We start from the raw sequence: 26,003 nt of genomic DNA, 5'->3' as shown, positions 1-26,003 counted from the left end.
TGCCAGCCTACTCCAGAGCCACAGCAACGCGGAATCCAAGCCGCATCTGTGACCTACACCACAGCTCATGGCAATGCCGGATCCTTAACCCACTGAGCAAGGCCAGGGATCGAACCCACAACCTCATGGTTCCTAGTCAGATTCTTCAACCACTGAGCCACAACGGGAACTCCTCTAATGAATTTTTTATTTTGGTTATTGTATTTTGCATCTCTCCTTGCTTAAGCTTTAAGTCTTATATTTCTTTGCTCAGTGTTTGCTATACTTTATCAATCTTTGCTTACAGTTTATTTCTAATGTCTTGAATTATCTTCACTATCATCAGTCTCAAGTCTTTTTTCCTGGAGGTTGGTAATCTTCAGATCACTTAGCTGTTTTTCTGGGTGTTTTTCTTGCTTCCTTATCTGAGTTACTAGTGCCTTTTCTTTCGTATAGCTTTTTGGTGTGGTCTCCTTTTTGCAGACGATAGAGTTATAGCCTCTCTTGCTTCTGATGTCCACCTGCTTGTGGCTAAAGTTGGTACAAAGGCGTGCTGTAGGCTTCCTGATGGGAGGGACTGGTGCCTGCCCAGTGGTAGGTAGGGCTGATTCCTATCCCTCTGGTGGGTGGGGCTTTGTCTCTGGGTGAGATTAGAGGTGGCAGTGTGCCTGTGGGGGTCTTTAGGCAGCCAGTTTACTGATGGGTGGGGCTGTGATCCAACCTGGATTATTTTTTGGCCCAGGGCTTCTCAGCCCTGATGGGTGGAGCCAGATTTTCTCAAAATGGCCACGCCTAGAGAAACACATGCTGATGATTATTCCAGAGAACATTGCCTCCAGTGTCCTTCCCCTACAACGAACCACAATCACCCTCTGTTTTCCCAGGAGATCCTCCAAGACCTGCAGTCAGGTCTGACCCAGATTCCTGTGGAGCCACTGCTTTGCCCTGGGACCCAGTGCACATGAAAGCCTGTGTGTACCTTTCAAGAATAGGGTCTCCGTTTACCCCAGTCCCATGGAGCTCCTGCACACAAGCCCCACTGGCCTTCAGTGCCAGATGCTCTGGGGGCTCCTTCTCCCAATGCCAGATCCCTAGGTGTGGGGAGCTGATGTGGGGCTCAGAACTCTCACTCCCATAGGGGAGTCTCTGTGATACAGTTAAATTTCCCTGTGGGGCTTCCCAGGTAGGAGGTATGGGATTGCTTATGTCATGTAATTGCCCCTTCCTACTTCTTTATGTGGCCTCCTCTTTGTCCTCTGGAGTAGGATATTTTTGAAAGTTTCCAGACCTTTTGGTTGACCTTTTGGTTATTCAGCTGTTGGTTGTAATTTTGTTATTTTAATGAGAGAAGTTGAGCTCCATCCTTCCGTCTTCCTGCCGTCTTAATCCCATCTCTCCCAACATCTGCCTTACTGGTTTGTGTAAACTTGAAAATGAGATTCTTGAGCAACATACAGGCATGTTCCTTACAAAAATAACTTTTAACAAATATATATTGTTTTAAATTCAGTGAACATCTGTTGAGTCCCTACTGAGTCCCTGGGCAAAGCACAGATGCTTTAGATGCTCCAAGATCTTATTTTACTTAGATCAGGTTGACTGGTTAGCATCCTTTGCTTGTGAATTTCTGAACTTTTCATCCCCAGATCAATAGATAAATGTGACAGACGTCTTATACTGTTTCCCTTCACTTTAGTCTGTCAGGAATATGTTTCCTTTGGATTCATGATTGCTAGTAACTTGAAGTCTGTAGAATTCAACAGCTGTGTGCTAGTGGAATGGCAGAGAGCTGTACCAGTCTTTATGTTCTAGGTCTCCACTGGTGCTCCCTCCCATAGGGGGTTTCTTTGTTCTCAGTTTTTTTTCTAGTTGAAGCTTTAGAAGTCTGCTGTCTAATCTGGTAACTCAGCCCATCCACTATTGATTTTTTCAGAGAAAGATAGGAGGCTGAGATGGTCTAATAAAATGCCAATAAGGTCAAGACTTGTTATAAAGACATCAGAGGTAATGAGTGTCATCATCCTCATCCATCTTCAGACGGAAAAGAGGCGGTGCTCACACAGCTTTTTTCATGCAGCCTTGCAGTGATCCATAACCAGCTACTTTCCCACTTTCTCCTCTTTCCCTCCATCAAGCTTCTCTCCCAGTGTTTTCCAGTACTGCAGAGTGCAGATGCTTAGTAAGTACTGGTTGAATCTCTCTGTGCTTTGTCCACAGCCATCCTTTTCTTTCTGAACATCTGGTCTTCATGCTTCATCTCACCTCATCCTTAGGAGCAGACGTCCTCAGCCATTCCTTTTCTAACTAGTTACTTTATTAAAACCAGCTTTGCAGAACAGTGCCTAGTGGATGAGTAGGACTTCTCAGATTAAGTAGAACGAGGTAGACATATTTGCTCCTTGAAACCCTTATTTGGCCCAGCCCCCCTAAACTGGAAGCGTAAGAGTTTGCAATCTCTAGAGTTTTTTTTTGTTTGTTTGTTTGTTTGTTTTTTGTTGTTTTTTCTAATTATGGGTTGTTTTAGCCAGACTTACCTATTGGATATTTCTGAACTCCCTGGCCCTAGAAAGGGCTCTTTCCCAGTTGAAATTATCTGTGTCTACAAGTTCAGAGAGTTCTATTGTGCCAGTTTATTCAGCAAAGTGACCTCTTACGGTAGCCAGTCGCCCATGGCAAGGGAAGAGTCTTCTCTCTTTCCAAATTACCTGCGTGATGAACCTGGTCTTGGTGGCAGGAGAACCCTCAGCTTCAGTCAGGCTGTTCACTCCACTGCCCCTCAGACATCCCACACTTCTTCCACCTCTGGATTTTGCACAAGGCCTGCCACTTTAGTTTCTTTTGTCCAGGTCCTAGCTCTTCTTCAGTTTACATTCCATGTTTCTTGGGAGCCTCTTCTAAGCTTTTCCAGCCCTTTTTTTTCTTTGGGCTCCTGTGCTATATATAGTGTACATTCACAACCTAATTCTTCTCTTTCCTCTTTTGGTGCCTGTGGATATTTGTGTGACCCAAACTGGATTTTAAAAGAGATGCATTTTATACTTCTCTTTACCCCTAGTTGTTCACTGGCAGTTAATTAATAAAATATACAAGAGTGTTTGTTTTTTTTTTTTTTTGCATATATTTGTCCCTTACACCAAAAGACTTGGCTTTAGGTAGGACTGAATGGTTTAAGGAAGTATAGAGCCTTCTTTATGTCTCTGCAGATCGGGTGTTCTAAGTTGGTAAGTGTGGCAGACAGCTTCTCTCACTGTTGTTGGTTTATGACACTTTTAGAACATTATTGTTAAGGCAGATCTCACTGCCTTACTTCCCAGCCGCCCTTACTTCTGGGTGTCAGACTGTCGCCCAGAGCAGTGTGGGCTGCAGAGGTCTGTTGGGAGGACTTCTGTCCTGCACAGGCTCCTCCGTGGTCCTTCCTCTGTCTCTGCCTTTCCCTCTTTCACTGATTTGGCCTAAGTCCAGGAGAAGGTGGTACCTTGACTCTTGAGGTCTGACTGAGTTTTAGCTATGTCTGTGCCTCTCCCATGAGATAAGCAGATAGAAATGGAAGTGAGTGGAAAGGCAGAACTGTTCCCTCTCGCTTAAAACCGAGCCTTGACTTTCTACTGTGGAAGATAAAACCCCAGTCCTTAAACGTGGCCCCTGGGCCCTGCAGGTCTGGCCTCCACTACCCTCATTTCTCACCGGTCTCCGTACTCACCATACTGCAGCTGCTCTGCCTCACCCCCTTCTTTGCTTGGTTAACTCTTACTCAGTCCCAAGGTGACGCCACTGTTGCAGGGATATCAGACCTGACACCCCTGTCCCTTGTCCAAATCACACATCCCACATGTAATTTCTAATCATTGATTTTGCTTTCTCTTCCTGTTTCTTTTTGCCTCTCACACTTTAGCGTTTGTTACTATTTACCTTCTTGTGTGATGATTTGTTCAAACAAATGTCCCTTCCTAGAACATAAGCTCCTAAGGGCAGGCGTGTGGTCTGTCCACTTGCTCTTTTATCCCCATGCCACACACTGAGTGTCCCCAGCTCACTGTGTGGCACATAGGTGAGGCTCAGTAAGTATTGGTTTGAAAAGTGGAATGAAAACAGGTGTGAAAGCAGATTTTAGGGTTTGGGGAAGGGCAGGTGATGAAGGTAGGGTGCAAGTGTGGCCAGAGAGAAGCTCACAGGCTGAGCTGAATCAGGAATCAAGTACCCTCAGGGCATTCCAGAGACACGGGACTAGGGGTTATGGGCTCAGCAGCACTGGCCAGATGGCAACCCTGGGATGCCTCTAGAGTGGCTTAGAGAGCTGCAGGCAGCTTCTGAATTCTATAAGTAACACCATTAACAGAATGTTTACCATGTGCTAGACATGGAGTTAGTGCTTTAAAAGGTAGAGAGCATTGACCACTTTCCATGGAGGAAACAGCAAGCATGGGAGTGGTAAAATTTGATAAAGGTCAGCCAGCCAGGACATAGCTGAGTCGGGACCCAAATCCAGGTTCCTTTCCCAGAACCCCCAAGACCTGCCACCTTCCTAGGAATGTCCCCTGTGTTTCTTCCTCTGCTGAGCCAGGTGACTTTAGTCAGATCAGAATACCATACTTAATGGGAGTTCCCTCGTGGCTTAGCAGTAACAAACCCGACTAATATCCATGAGGATGCGGTTTGATCCCTGGCCTCACTCAGTGGGTTAAGGATCCCATGTTGCCATGAGCTGTGGTGCAGGTCACAGTTGCATCTCAGATTCACGTTGCTGTGTTGGTGGCATAGCCCAGTAGCTACGGCTCTGATGTGATCCCTAGCCTGGTGCAGCCCTAAAAAGACAGACCAAAGAAAAAGGGGTTATCATGCTTGAAAATCCATAATAGCCTCCCCTTAACTCCCATCTCTTCTCTTTCCAGGCCCTCTGCACATCATTCTCTCTGATTAAATTCTCTGAAATCCTTCTTTTATTAGTACGACTTGCGCCTCAGTAATCTGCAGTGGTACACCATTAGTACTACAACATGAACCCTTCGGCCTTGCATTCTAAGCCCCATCCTGCCTCTGTCTTCCTCACGAACTTTATCCTCCTTTACTCTAGTGGTTGACTCGGTGAACCCCACATGCCAGTGGACACATTCTGGCTCTGAGACTGGCCTGGAGCAGTTCTTCCTGCACAGGGGCATGATTCTTAACTGCCAGGTGCTGTCAGCCCTTCAGTGAGACCTGGAATCTTAGTCCACTGCCTGGTGAATGCCCTTGTGTACTTAAGAGTTTTACTCAACTCATGTCTTGTTTTTATTTTTTATCTTCTCTTGGCAATTTGATTGGAAGCTCCTTGAAGCATGACTACATATTGTAGTCTTTTTATTTCTCCATAGCATCTGATTTAGTAATATGAACATGGTAGATAGTCCATAAATATTTGTTGAATGGGTAAATAAACTATGCTGTGGTGCTTTGTCTCACTAGGGTTTTACTTTACATTAATATGTTCCACTGCATTAAAGGTTACACAATTTGAAAAATGGAGAAACTAGGATCTTGTATAAATTTCCAGTTGACAACTTCACCATATTGGGCAGTATGGGAACTTTAATGTTCTCATAGATTGCAGTACAAAATTTGGTATTATTGACTGCCAGTGCAGCAGGGTGGAGGGTAAGGCCACACAAATTATTGGTTATAATAAATGTTAGCTTCTTTTGCCTTTAGTTTGTGATATGCTACTAAACTTAGTAAATAATGCACATTACAGAAATAGCTGACTAAGAATACCTAATATTACTTGCGTTAATGAATGCCCTTGGGACCAAAATAAACCTAATTTGTGATTCACTATATAAAATCAAAGAACTGAACTGTGGATGCAGTTTCCCTTAGGCCACTCAATTTTTTTTTCAGTAGATTTACCTTTTTAATTATATTTTTGCTTAGGCTAATTTTAAAATTACTTTGTATTCCCTGAGAGCTGTATACTTGATGTGTCAAGGGGACGCACATTTAACAGTCACAAAATTATTTATAAAAGCAAAAAGCTCATTTCCCCCCAAATGATCTTTTTTTAAGAGTCAAAATGCACAACTGATCCCCCCAAAATAGTTTAAAGAAGTACATACAGTAGCTTAATGAGGCATTCAATTATTCCCTTCATTTGTTTTTTTCCTCCCCTTCCCTTTGTACTCTATAGCCAAAATAAAGAACCTCCTTCAAGGAAATGTGTCTACTGTGTATTTACATTGTACTACAAATTGGGGTATTAGCTGAAATTAATGGCAGAAAATGACAATGTAAACTAATAAGAGCATTAGCTAAATCCTATTAAGTGATGAGTATTCTCATGAAGAAAGAACATAGGATGTTACAAGGCTTGGGTCCTAGAACTGACCCCTGCATTATTACACAAGCTTGAGAAAGTATTTAAGTCCCCCACCCCCACTTCCTTCCTTCCTTCCTCATAAATCTTTTTTAGTGTCTCATCTTGAGTTGTGAAAACAGTGTGTACTATGTATTATTGCTAATAATGCCAGTGGGAAAGAACAGTCAGAAAACTTATGAACCAAAATTTTAAAAGAATAGTTTAAGTTATGTATTTAGTGATTTTGATTGGTCTTCAATTGAGAAGTAGCTGAAAATGTCGTACCAGATTCCCTGTAAAGAAACATGACGTATGAAATTTATTTTTCACTTAGTGATCACATTTTGTTTTTGTGATCCTAGTTCATCATTGAGAAAGTGATTTCAGCTCCCTCGGAAGAGATTCTGGATAAATAAATGGGTTTATGAAGTTTATTTTTAATTTTTATATTGTTTTTTAAAAACAGGCATTAAATGGTGTAATGGAATTTAGTCTTCACTTTTTTATGGGTGAATTTTGTGAGTGACTGAGTGAGTCATTAAAGATTCTACTTCACAGGAGTAGCTTGAGAATAAACTTCAGAATGTGTATGAGTTCTAAGACAAGGAGCTGGAGCTCCTTGGAGAAATGGCTGTTTCCTGGACTCAGGCAGAGGAAGTACAAGATAAGCCAGTAACATCTTATGGTGCCAGAAAGTAAGGAATTCATCGCAAAAGAATGGAGCATGTGGAAATGACGCAGGGGCTAACTTAAAGGAACTCCCAAGAGCTAGGTCTGGGACAATTTGAGGAAAAAAAAAAAAAAGTAATGATAATAATAGTAGTAGTACCGGATTACAACCCTTAGAATAAATGTATATGAGACCATGCTTCTATAAATAAATACTTGAATAAATAAGTAAATGAGGGGGAAGGAGCAGCTCCAGCTTAGATAGAATTCTAATTAGTAAATATAGAAGGAATGATGGAGATAGAAAAATCACTATTTGGCAAATACCTCAGTAAAGATTGTTGCAGACCAGAGCCACATATGCGTGCTAAAATTAGCAGAGGGATGTATGAGAAACAGGATATTTGAGTAGTTTCAAAATGTCTCTTCACAAGATACTTACTTAATAATTACAGAGGGAGTTCCTGTTGTGGCTAAGTGTTTAGTGAACCTGACTAGCATCCATGAGGACGTGGGTTCGAACCCTGGCCTCGCTCAGTGGGTTAAGGATCTGATATTGCTGTGAGCTGTGGTGTAGGTTGCAGATGAGGCTCAGATCCAGAGTTGCTGTGGCTCTGATGTAGGCCGGTGGCTGCACTTCCGATTGGACCCCTAGCCTGGGAACCTCCACGTGCCGAAGCTTCGGCCCTAAAAGACAAAAAGACCAAAAATAAATAAATAAATAAACAATAATTACAGAGAGAAGAGTACTAAGCTTACAGTGGGGAAACCTAGACAGATACCACATTTAAATAAATGTTAAAAGATAACTGTAATGAGACGTCAATAGCATATCCCTCCTGATAGCAACATAATGAAAAAGGTACAATGTCATTTTTGTGGTGATGTTTTTCCCCATTGTTTTAATTTATATTTTTTGTTTTGTAAAAATTTATAGATTCACATGCAGGTTTAAGAAAAATAGAGAGTGAGCCAATGTATATCCTTTACCCCAATGGCGACTAGTTGTAAAATAGTAGTACAGTATCATAACCAAGATATTGACAGCAATACAATTCAAGGTATAGAGCATTTCCATCACTACAGAGATCTCTCACGTTGCCCTTATAAAGCCAACATCCCCCCTTTAAAAAAATTGAGTTGTCTTTTCCTCTTTTTGAATTGTAAGAATTATTTATATATTCTGGATCATGTGGATTTTTACCTCCAGTCTGGTCATTTTTGCATTGTGGTAAAATACACATATTTACCCTCGTAACCATTTTAAAGTATCCAGTGCAGTGGTATTAAGTTCAGAGTGTTGTACAACAATCACTGCCATCCATCTCCAGAACTCTTTTCACGCTGCAAAACTGAAACCCTGTACCCATTAAACAACAACTCCCCGTACCCTCTTACCCCTAAGCCCCCATGAAAGACCGCTCCACTTTCTGTCTCTGTGAGCTTGACTATTCTAGGTGACTCATCTAAGTGGAATCATACAGCGTTTGTCTTTTTGTGACCGGCTTATTTCACTTAATGTAGTGTCCTCAAGGTTCATCCATATTGTAGCATGATTTTCCTTACTCATTAAAGCCGAATAATATTCCATTGTATGTATATACCACGTCTTGTTTATCTATTCGTCCATCGATGGACACTCCAGTTGCTTCCACTTTTTTTGGCTGTTGCACACAATGCTGCTATGAACGTGGTATCTGTATCTCTTCCAGACTCTGCTTTCAGTTCTTTTGAGCACATACCCAGAGCTGGAATGCTGGATCATCATGGTATCTAGATCACCCTCTGCTTTGCTCTTCTTCAAGCCTTGACTCAGTCTCTGAATATCTTTCCTTGAAGAGATTTAAGTTTTAAAAGTTCTTATCCATTTCTTTCTTTAAATAACATAGTAAACCCTTAATTAAGAGCTCAGAGAATGCAGTGGTTATTGAATTTCCTGGCTAAGTGGCCAGAAATTCCTTTGTTTGAAGTTAGTTCATTTTACCTTGTGGTAAGTACAGTAGAGTGGACGTAATTGAATCTCTCATAATTCAGGATCTTGCAGTGATGCCTCAGGGCTGTCATTGTGAACGTGGATTCACAGCAGAGTGTGCCACAGGGTAGAAGTTATTGGGGATTGAAGCAAAGTACTAACCCCTCTGGACTCTATAAAACTAAATCCTTGATATGAATTTGTTTTATTATTTATTTGTTTATAAGCAAATCAATTTAGTATCATATAATAATTGATATTTAAAAGACCTTTACTAAACAATTTCTCATCTGACCATCTTTACTATTATGCTCTTCTCTGCCTTTCTCTTTGCATCTGTATCCCCTTATCACCAGATAGCAGGCTGTCATCCTAGCCCTGAACTAGCGTATTTAATGGGTGTAACTTGTAGAAGAAAGTGTCATTTGGAATGCAGTGTACACCTTTCTCTCCCAGCTATATTTCTTTTTCCTTTACTACACTCCAAGGAAGAAAAACAGTGCTTTGGAGGAGAGAGCATTAGAGAAAAAAAGAGGTAGAAGAACTAAGAAGAGAAAAAGCAAATTATGAGATGCAGCCGGCGGGATTGAGTGAGAGTAAGAGAGGCTGGTCAGACAAAGCCCAAAGTCCGGCTTCAGGATGCCCTCCACCTTTGAACCAGATAAAGCCCTGATCCCGCTGGGTCTCAGGAACCTCTTAGGCTGTGACAAGTGGGTAACTAAATCAGAGGTTACTTGGGCCAGAATGAACTTAATCAGCATCTGTGACAAGCATTTCTTGAGTGCCTGCCATCCACAGCATCCTGAACTCAGTAACCACCAGTCCACTGGCCAAGAAGAGAAAAGACCAAACGTCCATTCCAGATGTTTTATTCACCACTCTGTGGACAGAAGAAGTAGTCCCTAAATTGTCTAAGTCTCTTCTCTGTCCGCTGCTGAAACTCATCTTTCTCTAATCCCGGGGCTTGGCAGATCAGAGAGGAAGCTTGAAGGTCTGCCTTTTTGCCCTTCCGCTGACAGTGCCCAAGATGCCTGGAGGCAGAGGTCTTACCATACCAGTCTATTAGATCTTGCCTGATTCGAACTTTGCCTGACGCGGAGTGATATCTTCCTTTACAGACAACAGAATTGAAGATACCTGCTATATCTTAAACAGTTTCCCAGGCAGGCATGATGAGTTCTTCTCATTTGTATTTTTGTTAGACCATAGGATTTGTATGAAATACGTCCAGGTTTGGAAGCAGACCTGGAAATGCAAAGGCTTAACAATTTTAAATGTAGCTTTTGCACCTTGTAATCCAGAATGAAGCCAAATGTATTTTTAAAGTAATTTAATTACAAAGAAGTAGTGGCATCTAAGCCTGCTTTTTCTTACAGGAGTCAAGAAACAGAGGTAAAAAAACACAGGTGGCTTTGTTGATCTTAATAGATGACCGATGTTGCACACGATCTGTGGCACAGTTTGCTGTTGGCATTTCTGATCTAAAATTGCTATTCATCCATGGCTTAACAATTTAAGGTAGTTTTCCTTATATATGTGATCCCTAGCCTAGAATTCTCAGTCTGATGAAGAACTGAAACAAATGGGAACAGAACACAATGAGTTATTTGATTACGGAGAGATGCTCACAAGGAGCTCATAAATCAGCAATTCTCAGTGAGGGCGATTTTGCCTCCAGGTGCATGTGACAACATCTGGAGACATTTTTTTCCCTTTTTTTTTAAGAGCCACACCGTGGCATGTGGAAGTTCCCAGGCTACGGGTCAGACTGGAGCTGCAGTTGCCAGCCTAGACCACAGTCAAACAACGCAGGATCCAAGCTTCATCTGCAACCTACACCACAGTTCACAGCAGCGCCTGATCCTTAACCCACTGAGTGAGGCCAGGGATCGAACGTGCGTCCTCATGGATACTAGTCAGTTTCATTACTGCTGAGCCACAGTGGAAACTCCCTGGAGACACTTTTGATTGTCACACCTGGGGAGGAGGAGGTGCCAAAGGCATCTAGTGGGTGGAGGCCAAGGATGCAGCTAAACATCCTCCAGTGCACAGGACAGCCCCTCAACAAGGGATTATCTAATCCAAAATGGCAGTAGCACTGAATTTAAAAAACAATGTCTTAATATGTGCAGAAGATCCTGTATGCACTGATTGATAAGTGAACTACCTTAGGAGAAACCCAACATGGTGCCCACAATTGTGACTTCTGTCTCTGGGTCTTTTAGGATTTTTTTTCTTTGAGATTTCTGTTTTTAAATCATTTTAGGCTTACAGACTGGGTAATTGTCACTTCTGGTTCCTTAACACTTGAAACATGGGAGGCTTTGCTGTCGAGTGAAGTAGAAGAGAATGAAGAAAGAGACACAGTAGAAACAGATCAGTTAGGTTTCATGTCCTTGTCAACTCTGAAAAGTACTTGAGGGCTCAGCAGTGGGAAGAAGATAAGCTTCTTGGTTTTCTAGAAACATCTGGCAGGTCACCCCCTGCATCTGCCTATGCCTTTGCTTCTGCTTGGCTAAGGTTCTGCCTGTGGAATTAGTGTCAGGGGTAACCTCTCCTGCTTAGGCCACCGATGAGGTTTGGGTCTTGAAAGAGGTCATTTCACACCCTGCACCTTACCCCAGCCACTGAAGGTGGCCAGGACAATCCTATAGGCCATTGCCTATTAAATATGTGTGTGTTTTCTAATTAAAATAGAAACCTAAAGAGTGAAAATCTTCCATAATTCTTTTTTTTTTTTTTTTGGTCTTTTTAGGGCTGCACCCACAGCATGTGGAAGTTCCTGAGCTAGGGGTCAAATTGGAACCATAGCCACCAGCCTACACCACAGCCACAGCACTACCAGGTCCGAGCTGCACCCATGACCTATGCCATACCTTGTGGCAACACTATATCCTTAACCCACTGGACAAAGCCAAGGATCAAACCTGCATCCTCATGAATGCTAGTCGGGTTCTTAACCTGCTGAGCCACAATGGGAACTCCAAGTCTTCCATAATTCTGATAAATTTTAAATGTCTAGCATATAATTATTAAAGATAAAATGTAATTATAATTTTATGGTACATTATTACTATTTTATAGTGTATTTTTACCATACTATATCATGGGCATTCTTTATTCTAGAATGATGGGTAAATCATTTCAGGTTGTCTGTAAAATAAGGATGATCGCATCCACCCCCCTACTCCAGAGGCATTAAAAAGATACAGATATAGATTAAAATTTGTAAAGTGTGTTGAGTTTCTTAGATGAAAACACCACGATGTAATGTACCATGCTATATGGTTATAACATACATGGAGTTGATTTTAACAGTGTTGAATGATTCTATTACTGGTTTCTTTTGAGACATTACTGAAATGTTTTTTAAAACATTCTGAGTCCCCAGAGAGAAAGCATTACGGCTACCTTAACGTAGTTTGTGTAATACTCTTAGATTTCAGCTGCCTCTCTGTGTTCCCCACAGGCAAATACGTGTATCAGCCAATGACCCCCGTGGAACAGCTTCCAAGCACTGAGATTCCTGCGAAGCCTCGGGAGCCCACAAACACCATTCAGATCTCTGTCTCCCTCACTGAACACTTTCTGAAATTTGCATCTGTCTTCCAGCCTCCCCTTCCCCCTGACTCACCAAGGTACTGTATGATCTCAGACCTCTTTATTGACAACTATCAGGTTAAATGTATTAATGGGAAGATGTGCTATGTGCAGAAGCAGCCGGCGCCACATTCCCACAAAATGAGCCCTGAGGAGGTCTCTGCACACGATGCCTTAATTTCAAAAGAGAGCAATACGCCAAAAATAGATCATTGCTCTTCTCCCTCAAGTTCTGAGGACTCTGGGATAAATGCCATCGGGGCTCACTATGTGGAATCGTGTGATGAGGACACAGAAGAAGGAGCCGAACTGAGTTCAGAGGAAGATTACAGTCCGGAGAGCAGCTGGGAACCGGACGAGTGCACCCTCCTGTCCCCCTCGCAGTCTGATCTGGAAGTGATTGAAACAATAGAAACCACCGTGTGAGGGTCCAGGCTGGAAGCCGGGTCCTCTGATCCATGCTGAGCTTTTGTACTTTTGTCTGATGGATCCTTTTCCACTGCAGTCAGTGTTTTCTACCCTCTCTAGCAACCATAGCAGTTCAGTGGTCTGCTGATTTAGCTTCACTTTTAAATTAGTCTTATAACTAAGGCATTCTTTTTCTTATACATGGTTTTCTTTTGTATCTTGACTTTCTTTTTATGTAGCATCTGGTGTCATGAATTGTGACCCAGCCTTAATTTCACTGGGAACTTTGAAAGCAGTGAAGCGATGATCACAGAGCATCGTGGATCGGGTTGAGGAGCTGCCCAGAGTGAAGGAGGCACTATTTTCTCAGTAGCCAGTTCTTTGCAGAACAGCTCTTTGGCATTCCTTGTGGCGAGCTGACAGGCACCGCCACCCCACTAGTCCCATGTGGAGACTGGTTCACGTGACCCCTTGAGGTGTGCACTGGTAGATGCTGCTCTGTCCCTGTCCCTGTCTCCCCACCGCCTGCACTGGGTTTGGGCCAGTGTGACCTCAGCTTGCTTCTAGGAGGTCACTGGAGGCCAGCTTGGCCCCTAGTAATGCACAACCTCTGTGACCTGGGGCTGAGCTAGACCTCACTTCAGAAGAAATGACGTCTCTAATTTCATGCTCAATCCAGCATTAGCTGAGTGCCTGCACTCTTCAGGGTGCTGTGGGGATGCACAGTGAATAAGGCCCGCCTCCCAGCATCCATGGATCATAGTCCAGTAGGGACAGAAACCTGTGCAGGTGATGGGACCCAGAGTGCCCTGGGGACTCAGGGGAGGGAGAGAGGTGCTTGGCTTGGGCTATCTGGGGAGAGTGGTGTAGCTGGCCTTTGGGGTGAGTTCCCCAACATTTTAAATAAGTTTTGAAAATTGTTCTTCAAGTCTGGGGAAAACTTTAGGAAGCTATATAGGTATTATATTTAAGAGGCAGCCACATCTAATGTCTTAAGAAAAAAAATCAAGAATAGTTTTAGTTAGCATGGAAATGCTAAAGACAGCAGTCCTTTAGGGATTAGGAATGAATCTAATAGGTTTGATTAATTCTGCTTCATTTGGTTGTATGAAGCATTAGAATGGCTTAGGTGAGATATGAATTAGAATTCAGTATGATGCATGGACTTTTTTATGCAAATGCAAAAGCAGTTGAAATAGTTCGCTGCTAAATCAGGAGAAAATATTTTGTGTAATATTCACTTTATTACAGTAATATTCATGGTCTGTTGTATGTTCTCTTTTCCTACACACATAAAGTAGTGAATGATTGTTATTTAGCTCTCTTCAGAATCCTGCTCCTGATAGCCATTTGTAACAGGTGTTCTTGTGTGAGTCAGTTAGCTGCCATTTCTCCAAGTGTACTGGCTGTTAAGCATAGTTAGGAATCCAGGAAATTTAAAATATGGCCCAAATGGAACCAGAACTATCAAAGTGGGAGAGAGAGAACTACTTCTCATACCCTCACTGTCCACGAGTGTGCGCCCATGGCATTTTCTCCTGCTCTGTCAGCATGTGACACGTCTGTTCTATGTCAGGGTTTATGTTTTAAGAAAGAAGAGGCCCGTTCACTGAGGGCTCCGCTTGGCATCCTTCACCAATCACTGTAGGCAGAACCTGCTTTCCGAGTTGTATGTGTAGTTCAGGTGAGCACCTAGAGCATTTTGTTAGGTTTAGGTGCCCCGAACATCCGCAGGGTTTGGAGAGTGAAGTGTGTGTGCTCCTTTGAGGACAGGTTGAGTTAACACTTCCTGTGAGGGTGAGAGTACAGCCAGCATGAAGTTCCCACCTCGTAGCACATGAAGACTCAACAAGTCAAACTGAGAAGGTGGGTGGGTAGCAGAGCTCCAGGGCCATTGGGGCCCAGGAGAGACAGCAGAGGTGGGTGTGGGGAGAGGGGTGTAGGGACAGACAGCTGATGAGCCCAGCCCGGGGCTCTCAGTGCCACCTGCCTGCCTGGGATTGAGCAGCCAGCTGGAGGCAGCTTGGAAGCTGAGTGCTTGGGAGCCATGGCAAGGCCAGGGGCCTGTCTATACCTAGCCCTGTGTGAGCTCATTGCATCCTCTATGTGGAAACATAGAGGGTCTTCTCTTTCTACACCATTGCCACCACTTCTCTCCTCTGTCCGTTAATCTAATTGGAGTCAACCACCAGAGCTCCAAAGCCATGGAATCCATGGGCACAGGGCCCTGTTTCTGAGGCCAGCTGGGTCAGGGTTGGGCCTTTTATCAGTGTAATATCTGTGACTTTTGCCTAGGTTCCTGTTTTCTAAACTCCTGAACTGCCATTCAGATTAACCACAATTTTAATGGAATTTTTGGATTTGACACTGGTTGATGATCACTTTAAATATTTGCACAATCTCTTTATAATTGAAAACTCACTAAGCTTCACTTACTACTATTTTATAGAATTGGAGATGTTCCATTGGATTCTAAATATCAGATGTTCCTGGATCTCAAAATAGCCTTTTCTAAATAAGCACAAGCAAGATTTTTTTTTGTTGTTCTAGCACTGTTAATATTAATAAGTCTCTGAAAATCATGTATGATTGACCAGAATTGTTTCCTTATGCTTGCATTCCAAGAACAACTGATAAGGATATAAAAATATATAGTTTCAACTTAAATTCTAGGCCTATTCTGTTCTATATTACATGAAAGAGTTTCTCGGTAATCCTGATATTATATTGCTCCTTTGTATAAACATATTTATAGGCACTTTAGAGAATGTTTAGACTGCAGTGTGTATTATAGACATTGAACACAGTCATGTTAAATAGGCTTTTGATTAATACTTGTACACTGAGAGATATGAAAGCTTTATAATTTGGATCATATAGTACATGCTGACTTGGGGCAAAGAGTTGGGCTATGGGAATGGAAAACTGCTTTCTTGGGCTTTTGTCAAAAACTGGCACCATTCCCACTTTTTGAAAGTTGAGATGAAAGCTGTTAGGGAGAAGATACAAAGTAAGTGCTGTGTGGAATTTAGCTTTCTTATCTGACCAAGATTTCTTTTAGAATTTTCAAGTTTCACATATGTTCATGATTTTTCTGAGAAATGACAAAGCTTTTAAAATGCTTTTGTAGTTATAACTATTTGGTACATTAACCATTGAAACTTTACAGTCAAATCTAGGTATTTTCAAGATTTGAAATGCAAATTTGAGGAAAACCCTGAAGAAAAACAGTTGCTTTTCTGGAAGTGGAAGACCTGTGGTTCCAGGTAATGCAGTACAAAATGAAACAAAAAATACAATCACCAAAACCAGAACAAAACCATGAACTTGTTTTCCTGAAGTATGTTTTGGATTTGATCTAGGATTGATTTTTACCTTGGGAGTAGTGGTGTTATTTCTTAACCTCTTCTTCCTGGCCTATTTGAAACATCAGTTTTTCACATGTCATATGCACATTTCTCTATATGGGTCATAGGATGCAACCAGGTAATTTAGAAAGCTGTCAAAGATCCAGCTAGGTTCGATGATACAGATACTTCTGGGCAAGAGAAAAACACAAAATAATATTTATACAGTCAACTCTTGGTTTTCCATCTGGTTTGCAAAATTTTATTGACATGTTTTGGATGTTTACATGAGGAAAAAGTTTTCTTGGGTTTTCTTTCCTATTTCCCACTCCAGAGGATGTGTGAGCATCGATAAGGAGACCCGTTGTATTTTGGGCATTTCTGTAAGTGTGTGTTTGTCTCTTCCCGTGGAGGGGATGAGAAAGAAGTGGGAGTTCTCTGCACTTTATCAGTGCTGTAAAGTCCAGGGAGGTCAGCTCCTCACGTCCAGACGTAAGTATAGGAGCACTTCCCAAAACTAATTTTGCAATGATTTACCTTCAGAAAATTTCACATGTCATTGCTCCCTTTCATTATCATGGATAATTGAGAGTTGACTGTATTGGGAAAGGGCCGTGTTTCTGTTTGTGCTTTGAGTTCTTTTTTCTGTTAAGGTGGAGGCAGTGCTCTCTTAATAGTTGGAACAGGTCTGAAAGCAAATCATCACTAGAGGTTTTAATACTGAGCTCCCATATCATTGTGTTCATATGTATTCTTAAGGCTGTTCATATCTTGTAATATTCACTTACTGTGCTATTTTTAAAACCTGTCTATTTAAATGTTTTAAGCACAATGTTGATCCTTCTGTAATTTCCTAAAATTATATTGTTTTCCTACAAACAGCTCAACTTTCTTCTCTGTATAATACTTTAGGAAAATACTACCTTGTAAAATAAATGTGATTTTTTTCTTTTGTACCGGCACAAATACGATATTTTGGATTTTGGAATATCTTCTCTCCCCACTCACTTTTGGAGAGGTTCTGTCTGATGAAAATAATAATACAGTATGAACTACACAAAATCAAGAAGGTACATTTGCAAAATCTGAAACATTTACATCCAGGACTGACTGCGCTCAGAAACAAGTCGTTTACATCATTATCCCACTTGAACTTTACAAAAACTTAGTGCAGGTGTAATTACTGCTTCTGTAACATGCACTCACAGTCACCACTCATGATAACTGCCAGAACCCTGTACAGTAAGAATTATTTTGTGGGCTGCATTAGGTTTATATAATTAAAACTTAATCCCCCCACAAACGGTTTATTTAACACAAAGCTACAAGCTGTGTGCTCTGCTCTTACACCCCATGTAAGACAGTTGTGACTGCAGGTCAGGATCCAGGGAGGTCGCTCCCCTGAACAGCTGTGGGCATGCAGTCACTTGGGCACCAAAGCTCAGGGTTCAAGCCTCAATGTGGCAGATCCAGGAACTTAATTTTTGTATTCATACCAGGAAAAGAACAGCTTTGGGAGTTGGCTTTTATTGAATAACCCCATGGGGAATACTAAATGAATTTGCTTATCAGTAATAGGAATACTATCACCATTCATACTAATAATGACAGTTCAACTGCTGTCTTCCTGCCTCCACGAGTGGTTCTCACAGCAGCCCTCTGAGGGAGATTTCAGCATCCCCCTTTCACAAATCAGGTAAAGCACTCAAGAAGTAAACATTTTTGTAAGGTTGAAGGACCTCCTTTGCTTTTTTTTTTTTTTTTTTGGTCTTGTTTAGGGCCTCACCCATGGCATATGGAGGTCAAATTGGAGCTGCAGCCACTGGCCTACACCACAGCCACAGCAATGTGGGATCCAAGCTGCATCTTCAACCTACACCATAGCTCACAGCAATGCTGGATCCTGGATCCTTAACCCTCTGAGTGAGGCCAGGGATCGAACTCACCTCCTCATGGATGTTAGTCAGGTTCATTAACTGCTGAGCCATGATGGGAATTCCAAATCTAGACTCCTTTTTTTTTTTTTTTTTTTTTTTTTTTTTTTTTTTTTAGGGCCGCGTATGTGGCATATGGAAGTTCCCAGGCTAGGGGTCTAATCAGAGCTGCAGCTACCAGCCACAGCCAGATCCGAGTCTGTGACCACAGCTCACGGTAACGCCAGATTTTTAAACCACTGAGCAAGGCCAGGGATGGAACCCGCAACCTCATGGTTCCTAGTCGGATTCATTTCCACTGCGCCATGACTGAAACTCCTGGTTGAAGGACATTCTTCATAAAGTATTAAGGGAAAAAAAAACTAAGTAAACATTTTTGTCCAAAGTGGCACAATTTGTAAGTGGGAGTCGGACTTGAACCCAGTTACCTTGGCCATGGAGCTCCTGCTTTTTGCCTCTGCCTGCGTTGCAGCCCCTTTCCACTCTCAGGGTCTCTGGAGGCTGAGCCAAGAGGCTGGGAGTGAGCCAGGAGGAGAGCAGAGGGTACCGCTTCCTGTCCCCAACCCAGCAGAGGACGACGTCGTCCACTCACCTTCCCTCCACAGCCTGTGTTCCACCCGATGGACACACATACACACTCTTTCTGCAAATATCTCAGTGCTTTGATTTGGCCCTTGCTGCTTCTCTGTTTAATCACAGTTCTAGGCTACCTTTTCTGCCTTCACAAGATACCTTGTCTTTTAAAGTGACTTCTGCAGACAGCAAATCTCATCGGCTATATGTTCATGCTACTAATTTAACTCTCCACATAACTGCATGGCCATATTCTAGAAAGCATCACATTGTAGCAGCTTACAGATGCTGACTACACACACTTATTCTGCAGTAAACTTTAATTTAGCAACTCATTACAGTTCAGTCACTGGGAACTGGTAATGCCTTTAACCTTGGTGTCCCACCCCAGTTCTGTGCTGAATGAAGGTAAGACGACCTCAGGACTCAGGCTCACTGCGGAGGGGTTTAAGGAAGGGCAATTAGAAGTCAGATGGAATTCTTCCAAAACCAGGCATCTAAGGGAATTTGATGGAAATAGCAAGTGAAAGCCAAGGTAAAGTAAATATGCCTAGATATTAATGGTGTTTTTCTTTGCTTTTTGGAATTTCCCTAGTTTTCTGAAATGAATTGACATTACTATTAGAATCAGACACAAGCCCAGGAAGCTGTTTTGAAGATGGTGAGCCCAGGACAGTGAGCGCGGGTAGAGCCTGACCTTGCCCGTGAGTTCAGGCAGCAAGGTACCGACCTGCCTGGGGGAGGGATGAAAGGCCAGACCACAGAGTGTGTGTCCTGGAACCACCTGGCTTCCACAAGGAGTGACCTCAGTCCAACTGGAAGGGCCTTGGGCCAGTGGGTTGGAGAAAGGAGACGATTTGTTTCTCATTGTCTTTCTTAGTCTCCAGCCCCAAACTGTGTGCAGATTTGGAGAGGGGAGGTGAGAAAGCTTGGGCTGGGATGGGACCTTGTAGGCCTCTATGGCAGGTAGCCTCTCACCTAGTGTACCGTCCAGATGATTGATCCCAGGAAGGAGATCTGGAGCATCACTGCAAGATGGTGACAGAAAGGACCTCGTTGTGGTCCTGGAACCCCCCAGCATCTGAAGGGGGACTGAGCAAGCATTTCCCCAGACGTCACCTTACCTCTCAAACCCAGCAACTCTGTGTGGTGGGCAGGGCAGGATACTTTCATGAGTTCAAGGCCAAAGCACCCAAGAGCCAAGTCAACAATAAACGGAGGTGAGTCGCTATACACGGCAGGTACACAGCAGGGTCAGAGCCCCAAACCGCAGTTGATTCCAAATCCAGCTGGTGTCACCCTCGCGTGTGGAGTCCCTGCACTCACACCTGCCCCCTCCTGCTTAGTCCTGTTCCCACTGCCTCCCTCGCCTCTCTCTCCTCCCCACACCTGAAGCCCCGAGGCTGTCTGCTGCACTCCCATCCCCCAACCCCCAGGATAGCCCTGGCTCTAGGTGCGGGCATCCAGGGACCACAGCCCAGCCCTCCAGGCATCGCTCAATGCTGTGCTTGTTGTTAAGTCACTCTGGCTTTCTGCCCAGCCTGGCTTGGCCTTGACCCAGGTCTGGCCTGAGACTCAGATGAGACCCAGACACTTTTTAGGCTTGGGGTGGGGAGTGGTAATGTGTGCTGGATCTAAGAACTCTCTTGGGAATCAGCCTCAGATCTTAGTACTTCGGTATCAGCTGCTGCTGCCTCTCCTGTTCCCAGCCCTGCTGAAGTGGGGCCTTTGATACCGATCCCTTCCTGTGCTAAGTAGCAGTCATCACCCACTTCAGGCTGGCTTCCCAGGGCACTGAGTAGACTCTGACGACCCAGCCATGAACAAGCACCCCGTGTGGTAGACAGAGGGCTGAGTTTCCGCCTCCAGGTTTAGAATCTGCCTGTGTGAACTGTGGTGCCAGAATTTACCAAGCAAATGTAGGTACCCCCATGTATCAGCAGAAGGACCTGGAAGAGCCATCCCAGTGTATCCACGACACACGCCAGGGGCCTTTGGGTAGACCCTGTGCTGTGTCGGGAGAGGTGGGCTCACTGAGGCCTGGGTGGGATCTGCATAGGGATCCACAGATCCTGTTTTTCCTGGGGATCTAGAGCAATGAGAGGTGACTCTAGAGGACTTTGGAGCTGCACTGAGTATGGAGAGGACACCAGGGTTTCCCGAGGAACCCAGGCCCTAGGTAAACATGGGGGCCTAGACTGGGCATCTCTGGACAGGTCACTGGGAGGTCAGCACAAGATCAGTAGGTCCAACTAAATTCACTTGGGTCCTTTCAGATTACTGGGGTCCAAAACAGGTCAGTTCTTCCCCAGAGATTTCTCACCCCAACATTTTCAAGAGTCACAGGCAGTGAATTCCTGGAGCTGTAATGTGTTTCCTGAATCAAGCAGGAAATCATGTGGGCCGCATGTTTTGCCTGGTACAGCCACTCAGAACGGGAATGATGAGATCGGGAAGGGTCAGCAGAGGGGTGGATGAAGGGGGAATGTTGGCTGGAACTCATGTCAGGTGGGGGTACAGGTGGGATGATGGGCCAACTTGTTCGAGAGAAAAAAGCTCAGGTTGTGCAAGCCATGCCGTTCCCCAATTTGCTAGGGCCTGGGACATGGCCTTCCCAGACTCTTAGGACCAAACTCTGCCCTTTGAGGCAGACATAGCACAGAGTTCTGGGGGAACAGATGGCAGGTAGGAGTGGGGGCTACTGGCTCCACTCAATGATTGAGAAGTGTCCTCGTGTGAGGCAGAGGCCCGAACCCACCAGCAGCCTAACGGCAGGCTCCTGGCTGGGGCAGGAGCCAGAAGCCGGGGCCCGCGCACTGAGAGCTGGGAAGGGACCGTGCAGGGGCCTCTATGTGCGTCCTACCCATCCCACCGCTCCCCAAGCTGGAGACATTGATTCATTCACACAGGCAGGCATGTATTCAAAAGGTGTTACCTACACCCACCGTCTGACCCTGCCAAATCTCTCCTAAGTTTATACCCAACAGAAGTGCATGCATATGTCCACCAAAAGACAGGAAGAAGAATGGCATTGGGCCAGTACTGGAAACAACCCAAATGCCCATTAACAATAGAATAGCTAAGTTATGGTATATTCATACGGTGGAATACTACTTAGCAGAGAGAATGAATAACAGGGATAAGTCTACAAACAGAACTGCGGTGAAAGAAGCCACTTCCAAGAGTAAGTAGTGGATTTTATTTATATGAAGTTCAAAACAGGCGAAAACCGTGCTTTTAGGAGTCAGGATGTTGGTTAACTTGTAGGGTGTGTGGGTGGTGAACAGAGTTCAGGGGACGTCAGGGGTACAGTCATTTCTATTTGCCTGATCTGGGCGCAGGTTACATAGGTGTGTTCACTTTGTGAATTAACCCAGCTTTGCACATGCGGTTTGAGAACATTTCTGTGTATAAAAGGTTTACTTTAAAAAGACTTAGAAGATGCTGGCAGCTGGCTGTTCTCAGCACTGACTGTGCTGTGGGAGACACAGGAGTGCACTGGACATAGTCATGCCTTCAGGAGTGATGCAGACAGGAAAACACCCCAGCACGGAAACAAGGTGAGTCAAACTGCCACTTTCCTGGGGAAGTGGAGAAGGCTTCATAGCATCCTGGGGTGTGGAGGAGGCTGGTGGCAGACAGCCATGGATACCCCCGACAAGGGGGCTCCTGAGATGAACTGGAGCCCCCCTCCCCCAGTACACTAGGTTTTTCCTGCAGCCCTGGGTGCATGGCAGGCATCTGATGGGTGAGATGTACCTTTGGAAAAACATTTTCATCAGGCAGAACTGAGTGGAAACATACTGTTTCTAAAAGGATCCCCAAAGATCTGAATTATTTATTCACTGATGCATTCATCATTGATGAGGCCCCTGATGGCTTTCCTCTCCCAAAAACACCTTCCCCTCCACCTCCTACTCTGGTAGGCTCTGGTTGGTAACCCATTACCCCGCGTCACTTGGACCTTTGCTATGGACGGAGCAGATGCATCTTGAGGAGAGTTAACAGGCTTCCTCAGCTCACACATGAGCCTGTGGGGGGCTGTGCCTAGAAACTGGGGCTCCTGACCAGCAGCCCATGGCCTTTCCCAGCAGTCAGTTTTGCCTTCTGTGGAGAACTGGGCAAGATTCCATCCCCACCCCCACATCAGGAAGGAGGATGCTCAGCTGAAGCTGGGAGCTGAGTAACCATTTTCAGATGGTTCTGTTTACCGGTTAAAGGAGAAACAGACTGTGATGGACAAGTTGCATTTTGGCCAATCAGAATCCCTCCCCTCTCCTCTGAGGACCCTGAGATCCTTTCCAAGGACCACCTCTCCCGCCCCCACGGGGGCAGCACAGGAGGAGCCTGCTCAGACCAGGGTACCTGCCCTCCCCAAGTGGTAGCTGATGGGTGTCTGGACCTCCCCTTTCCCAGCTCCTTCCTCTTACCACCTGTCCAAGCCTAAGGGTGGGCATGTGACCTGGAATTGCAGCTGGAGCTCAGCTGGGGCTGGAGCATGCTCAGAGCTGCTGCGCCTCAATCCTGGGAGGACACCCTCCCCTCTGCCCCCAGTGAGCTCCCATGGCCATGTCAGCAGAACTGCTGCTGCTGACAGCCTGGGTGTATTTCCAGAGACGTCTCTCCCCTTCAGAAGTGGGACCTGACGTCCCTGCAGAGTAGAACATGGACTAAGTGCCACGAGGTGGGGGTGGACAGGGACTGGGCCCAGCACTGCCCAGCCCTGGAGTCGGTTTCTCAGCCACCCTTAGATGAGACAAGAGGGCTCGTCAAATCCAATCCAGAAGGCATGACCTGGATATGCAGCTGCTGTCATTTATGCAATAGTGCTGTGACTGGAATGACAAGTTAAAGAACTCTTGGGGACGATAAACTGGGCAGGGGGCTGCAGGAGAGTGCTTTGCTGGTGTTTACCGGCCCTCTTTTGAGCAGGGCTCAGGTGCCCTGTAAACTGCCTTGGCTCTTTATGGGCTGAAGGAGAGCAGGCAACCTCCACGTTTTGAGACTATCGAACCCCTTTGGCCTTTAGATTTGTCAAGAAATATTCTGGTACAGAATTTAGGGAGGTGGCATCACTGGCTCTGGGATCAGTTCAAATTTGTGCTTTGCCACCTTTTTTTTTTTTTTTTTTTTTCCTTGCTTTTTAGAGCCGAACCTGAGGCATATGGAGGTTGCCAGGCTAGAGGCTGAATGGGAGCTGCAGCTGCTGGCCTACACCACAGCAACGCCAGATCCGAGCCATGTCTTTCAACCTACACCACAACTCACAGCAACACCGGATCCTTAACCCACCGAGTGAGGCCAGAGATAGAACCTGAAATCTCATGGTTCCTAGTTAGATTAGTTTCTGCTGAGCCACAATGGGAACTCCCATTGCCACTTCTTGTGTGTCACCTTGGTTAAATTATCCCCCCAGTGTGAGCCTCAGCTTTCTCATCTGTAGAATGGGGTTAAGACTCGCATATGGCTGCGACAGGCATCCAATTGGTGCTCAGTTAACACTTGACCATGTCTCCCAGTGTGGCCTCCTCATGTCTTGGTCAGGAGATGGCAGCCTGTGCCACTGTTGGCAGGAGTTCTGTGCTAAGAGCTGAGTTAACATTTCTGGGGTGTTTGCCACATGCCTGCAATAGCACTGTGTGTTCACAGGTCCTGGCTCATTTAGTTTTTGCTGTATTTTATAAAAAAATCTAAAGCTGAGAGAGGTCAAGTGACTTGCTTGGGATCACAGCCTGGATGTGGCAGAAGCAAGATTTATCTTCTATTAAAAGTTGGATCTAGGGAGTTCCTTGGTGGCCTGGTGGTTAAAGGATTCACTGTTGTCACAGCTATGGCACAGGTTCGATCCTTGACCTGGCAACTTTACGCATTAAAAAAATAAGATTGTATCTAGTTTATACATCTGTTTCCTGTGAGTTGTTCTGGAAGGTTAGCAGTGACACACGTGAAGCACCCACCATGGGGCCTGGCCCCTAGAAGGTGCTTGCTAGTTCCTGGGCTGTTAAGTGCAGGTTTCAGGCCTGGAGCTGCCCGGTGGGCTCGTCCTCACAGGTGGTCTGAGGAGGCTGGGCAGCCTGAGTGAACTGCAAAGGGAGCAGCTGAGCCTGCGAGGTGGACACCTGGTCTCTGCATGTGTGTGAGCTCCTGTGATTGGTTCTAAAATATATGTACTCCCTGGGCTAAGAAATTGTACAAACACTGCTCTGGTAGCATAGTCCCTGTCAGGGGAGGGCCTGGGTGGGGGTGCTCTGGATGGAGCCTGTGATGCAGCTGCTCATTGAAGAAAAGCAGGGGTCTTGATTGTGAGCAATAGAACTGATGTGCGACAGGGTTCTCAACGTCCTTTATGACTTGATAGCGAGACAGCCAGCAGTCCTGCAGGGCTTAACAGGAGGCATGTATTGTTGGACACGGCACGTCTTACACTCAAACGGGTTTAGCATAAACACACAGAAAGGGAGGTGCCCCAGCCCCCTCAGGCCTTTCCCTGCCTCCAACGCAGGTTTCAGCTGTGCTGCAGCCCAGTGCCCACAAGTCCCGACTGTGCTGGTCCTGGTCCCAAAGGCAGCAGGAGGTGACAGCCCTCAGTGTTGGCCTCCAGCTGGAGGAGATCAGGTGTGACAGGCTTGGAACGCCGCCTGCGGGGGCTCCGCCTCTTCTCTACGCTTCAGGGGAAACTGAGACCATCCCAAAAGGCAAAACACATTTTCTTAAATAACTGGATGGAGATATGTGACAATCATTTGCTTAGGAGGCAAAACAATCAACCAGTCTGGTGCTGATGCTGCGGCAACATCAGGAAGAGATGGAGTCTCGGGCTGGTGAGCAGGCCAGCAGGGCGCGGCCCCAGGAGAGGCTTCAGTCCTCGGTCACAGGCGGAGGAATGAGCTGCAACTGGAAGTTCTCCTTCTGGAAGATGCTGTTGAAGGCTGGGCCACTCTGGGAGCCACCAAACGGCCTGCAGCTCTCGCCGCTGCGGTTCTGGGAGAGCTCTGTAAGGAGAGCCAGCTGCAAAAGGAGGGGATACACATCAACGGAGGCGAGGGGGACAGAGGGTCCAGGAGGGGGACAGGAACATGGGGGCGGATTCCCCTGGGGGCCTTGCCACACAGGAGAGGGGGCACGACCAGGTGTGGGCCCCAGATCTGGATCTCACTAACAAGCCACGGTGATTGTGCACAAGTTCACATCGT

The 26,003-nt window shown here is 45.1% G+C and overlaps 2 protein-coding genes across 4 annotated transcripts in view; one reads left to right on the top strand and one right to left on the bottom strand.

Annotated features, from left to right (window-relative positions):
• Positions 1 to 17,269, top strand: part of C13H3orf70 (chromosome 13 C3orf70 homolog) — a 100,307-nt gene extending 83,038 nt beyond the window's left edge. Inside the window, exon 2 of the mRNA XM_021069978.2 lies at positions 12,418 to 17,269. Coding sequence (XP_020925637.1) covers positions 12,418 to 12,974 — 557 coding nt within the window. The 3' untranslated portion in view covers positions 12,975 to 17,269. The remainder of the gene's footprint in view (positions 1 to 12,417) is intronic.
• Positions 17,270 to 25,186: 7,917 nt separating this feature from the next.
• VPS8 (VPS8 subunit of CORVET complex) overlaps positions 25,187 to 26,003 on the bottom strand; it is a 256,850-nt gene continuing 256,033 nt past the window's right edge. For all 3 annotated transcript variants that reach the window (XR_014824480.1, XM_084990588.1, XM_021069975.2), the window contains one exon: positions 25,187 to 25,818. Coding sequence is in view for 2 of the 3 variants with exons in the window: in XM_084990588.1 (XP_084846714.1) it covers positions 25,669 to 25,818 (150 nt within the window). In the remaining variant the exon portion in view is untranslated. The remainder of the gene's footprint in view (positions 25,819 to 26,003) is intronic.

Source organism: Sus scrofa, chromosome 13 (assembly GCF_054392235.1).
Source record: "Sus scrofa isolate SSC_HxYL_T2T_F1_AM1 chromosome 13, Sscrofa_HxYL_maternal_Yorkshire_Landrace_v2.0, whole genome shotgun sequence".
Lineage (NCBI taxonomy): Eukaryota > Metazoa > Chordata > Mammalia > Artiodactyla > Suidae > Sus > Sus scrofa.
The sequence above is the reverse complement of the archived record's forward strand: the minus strand, read 5'-3'. Positions and strand labels throughout refer to the sequence as shown.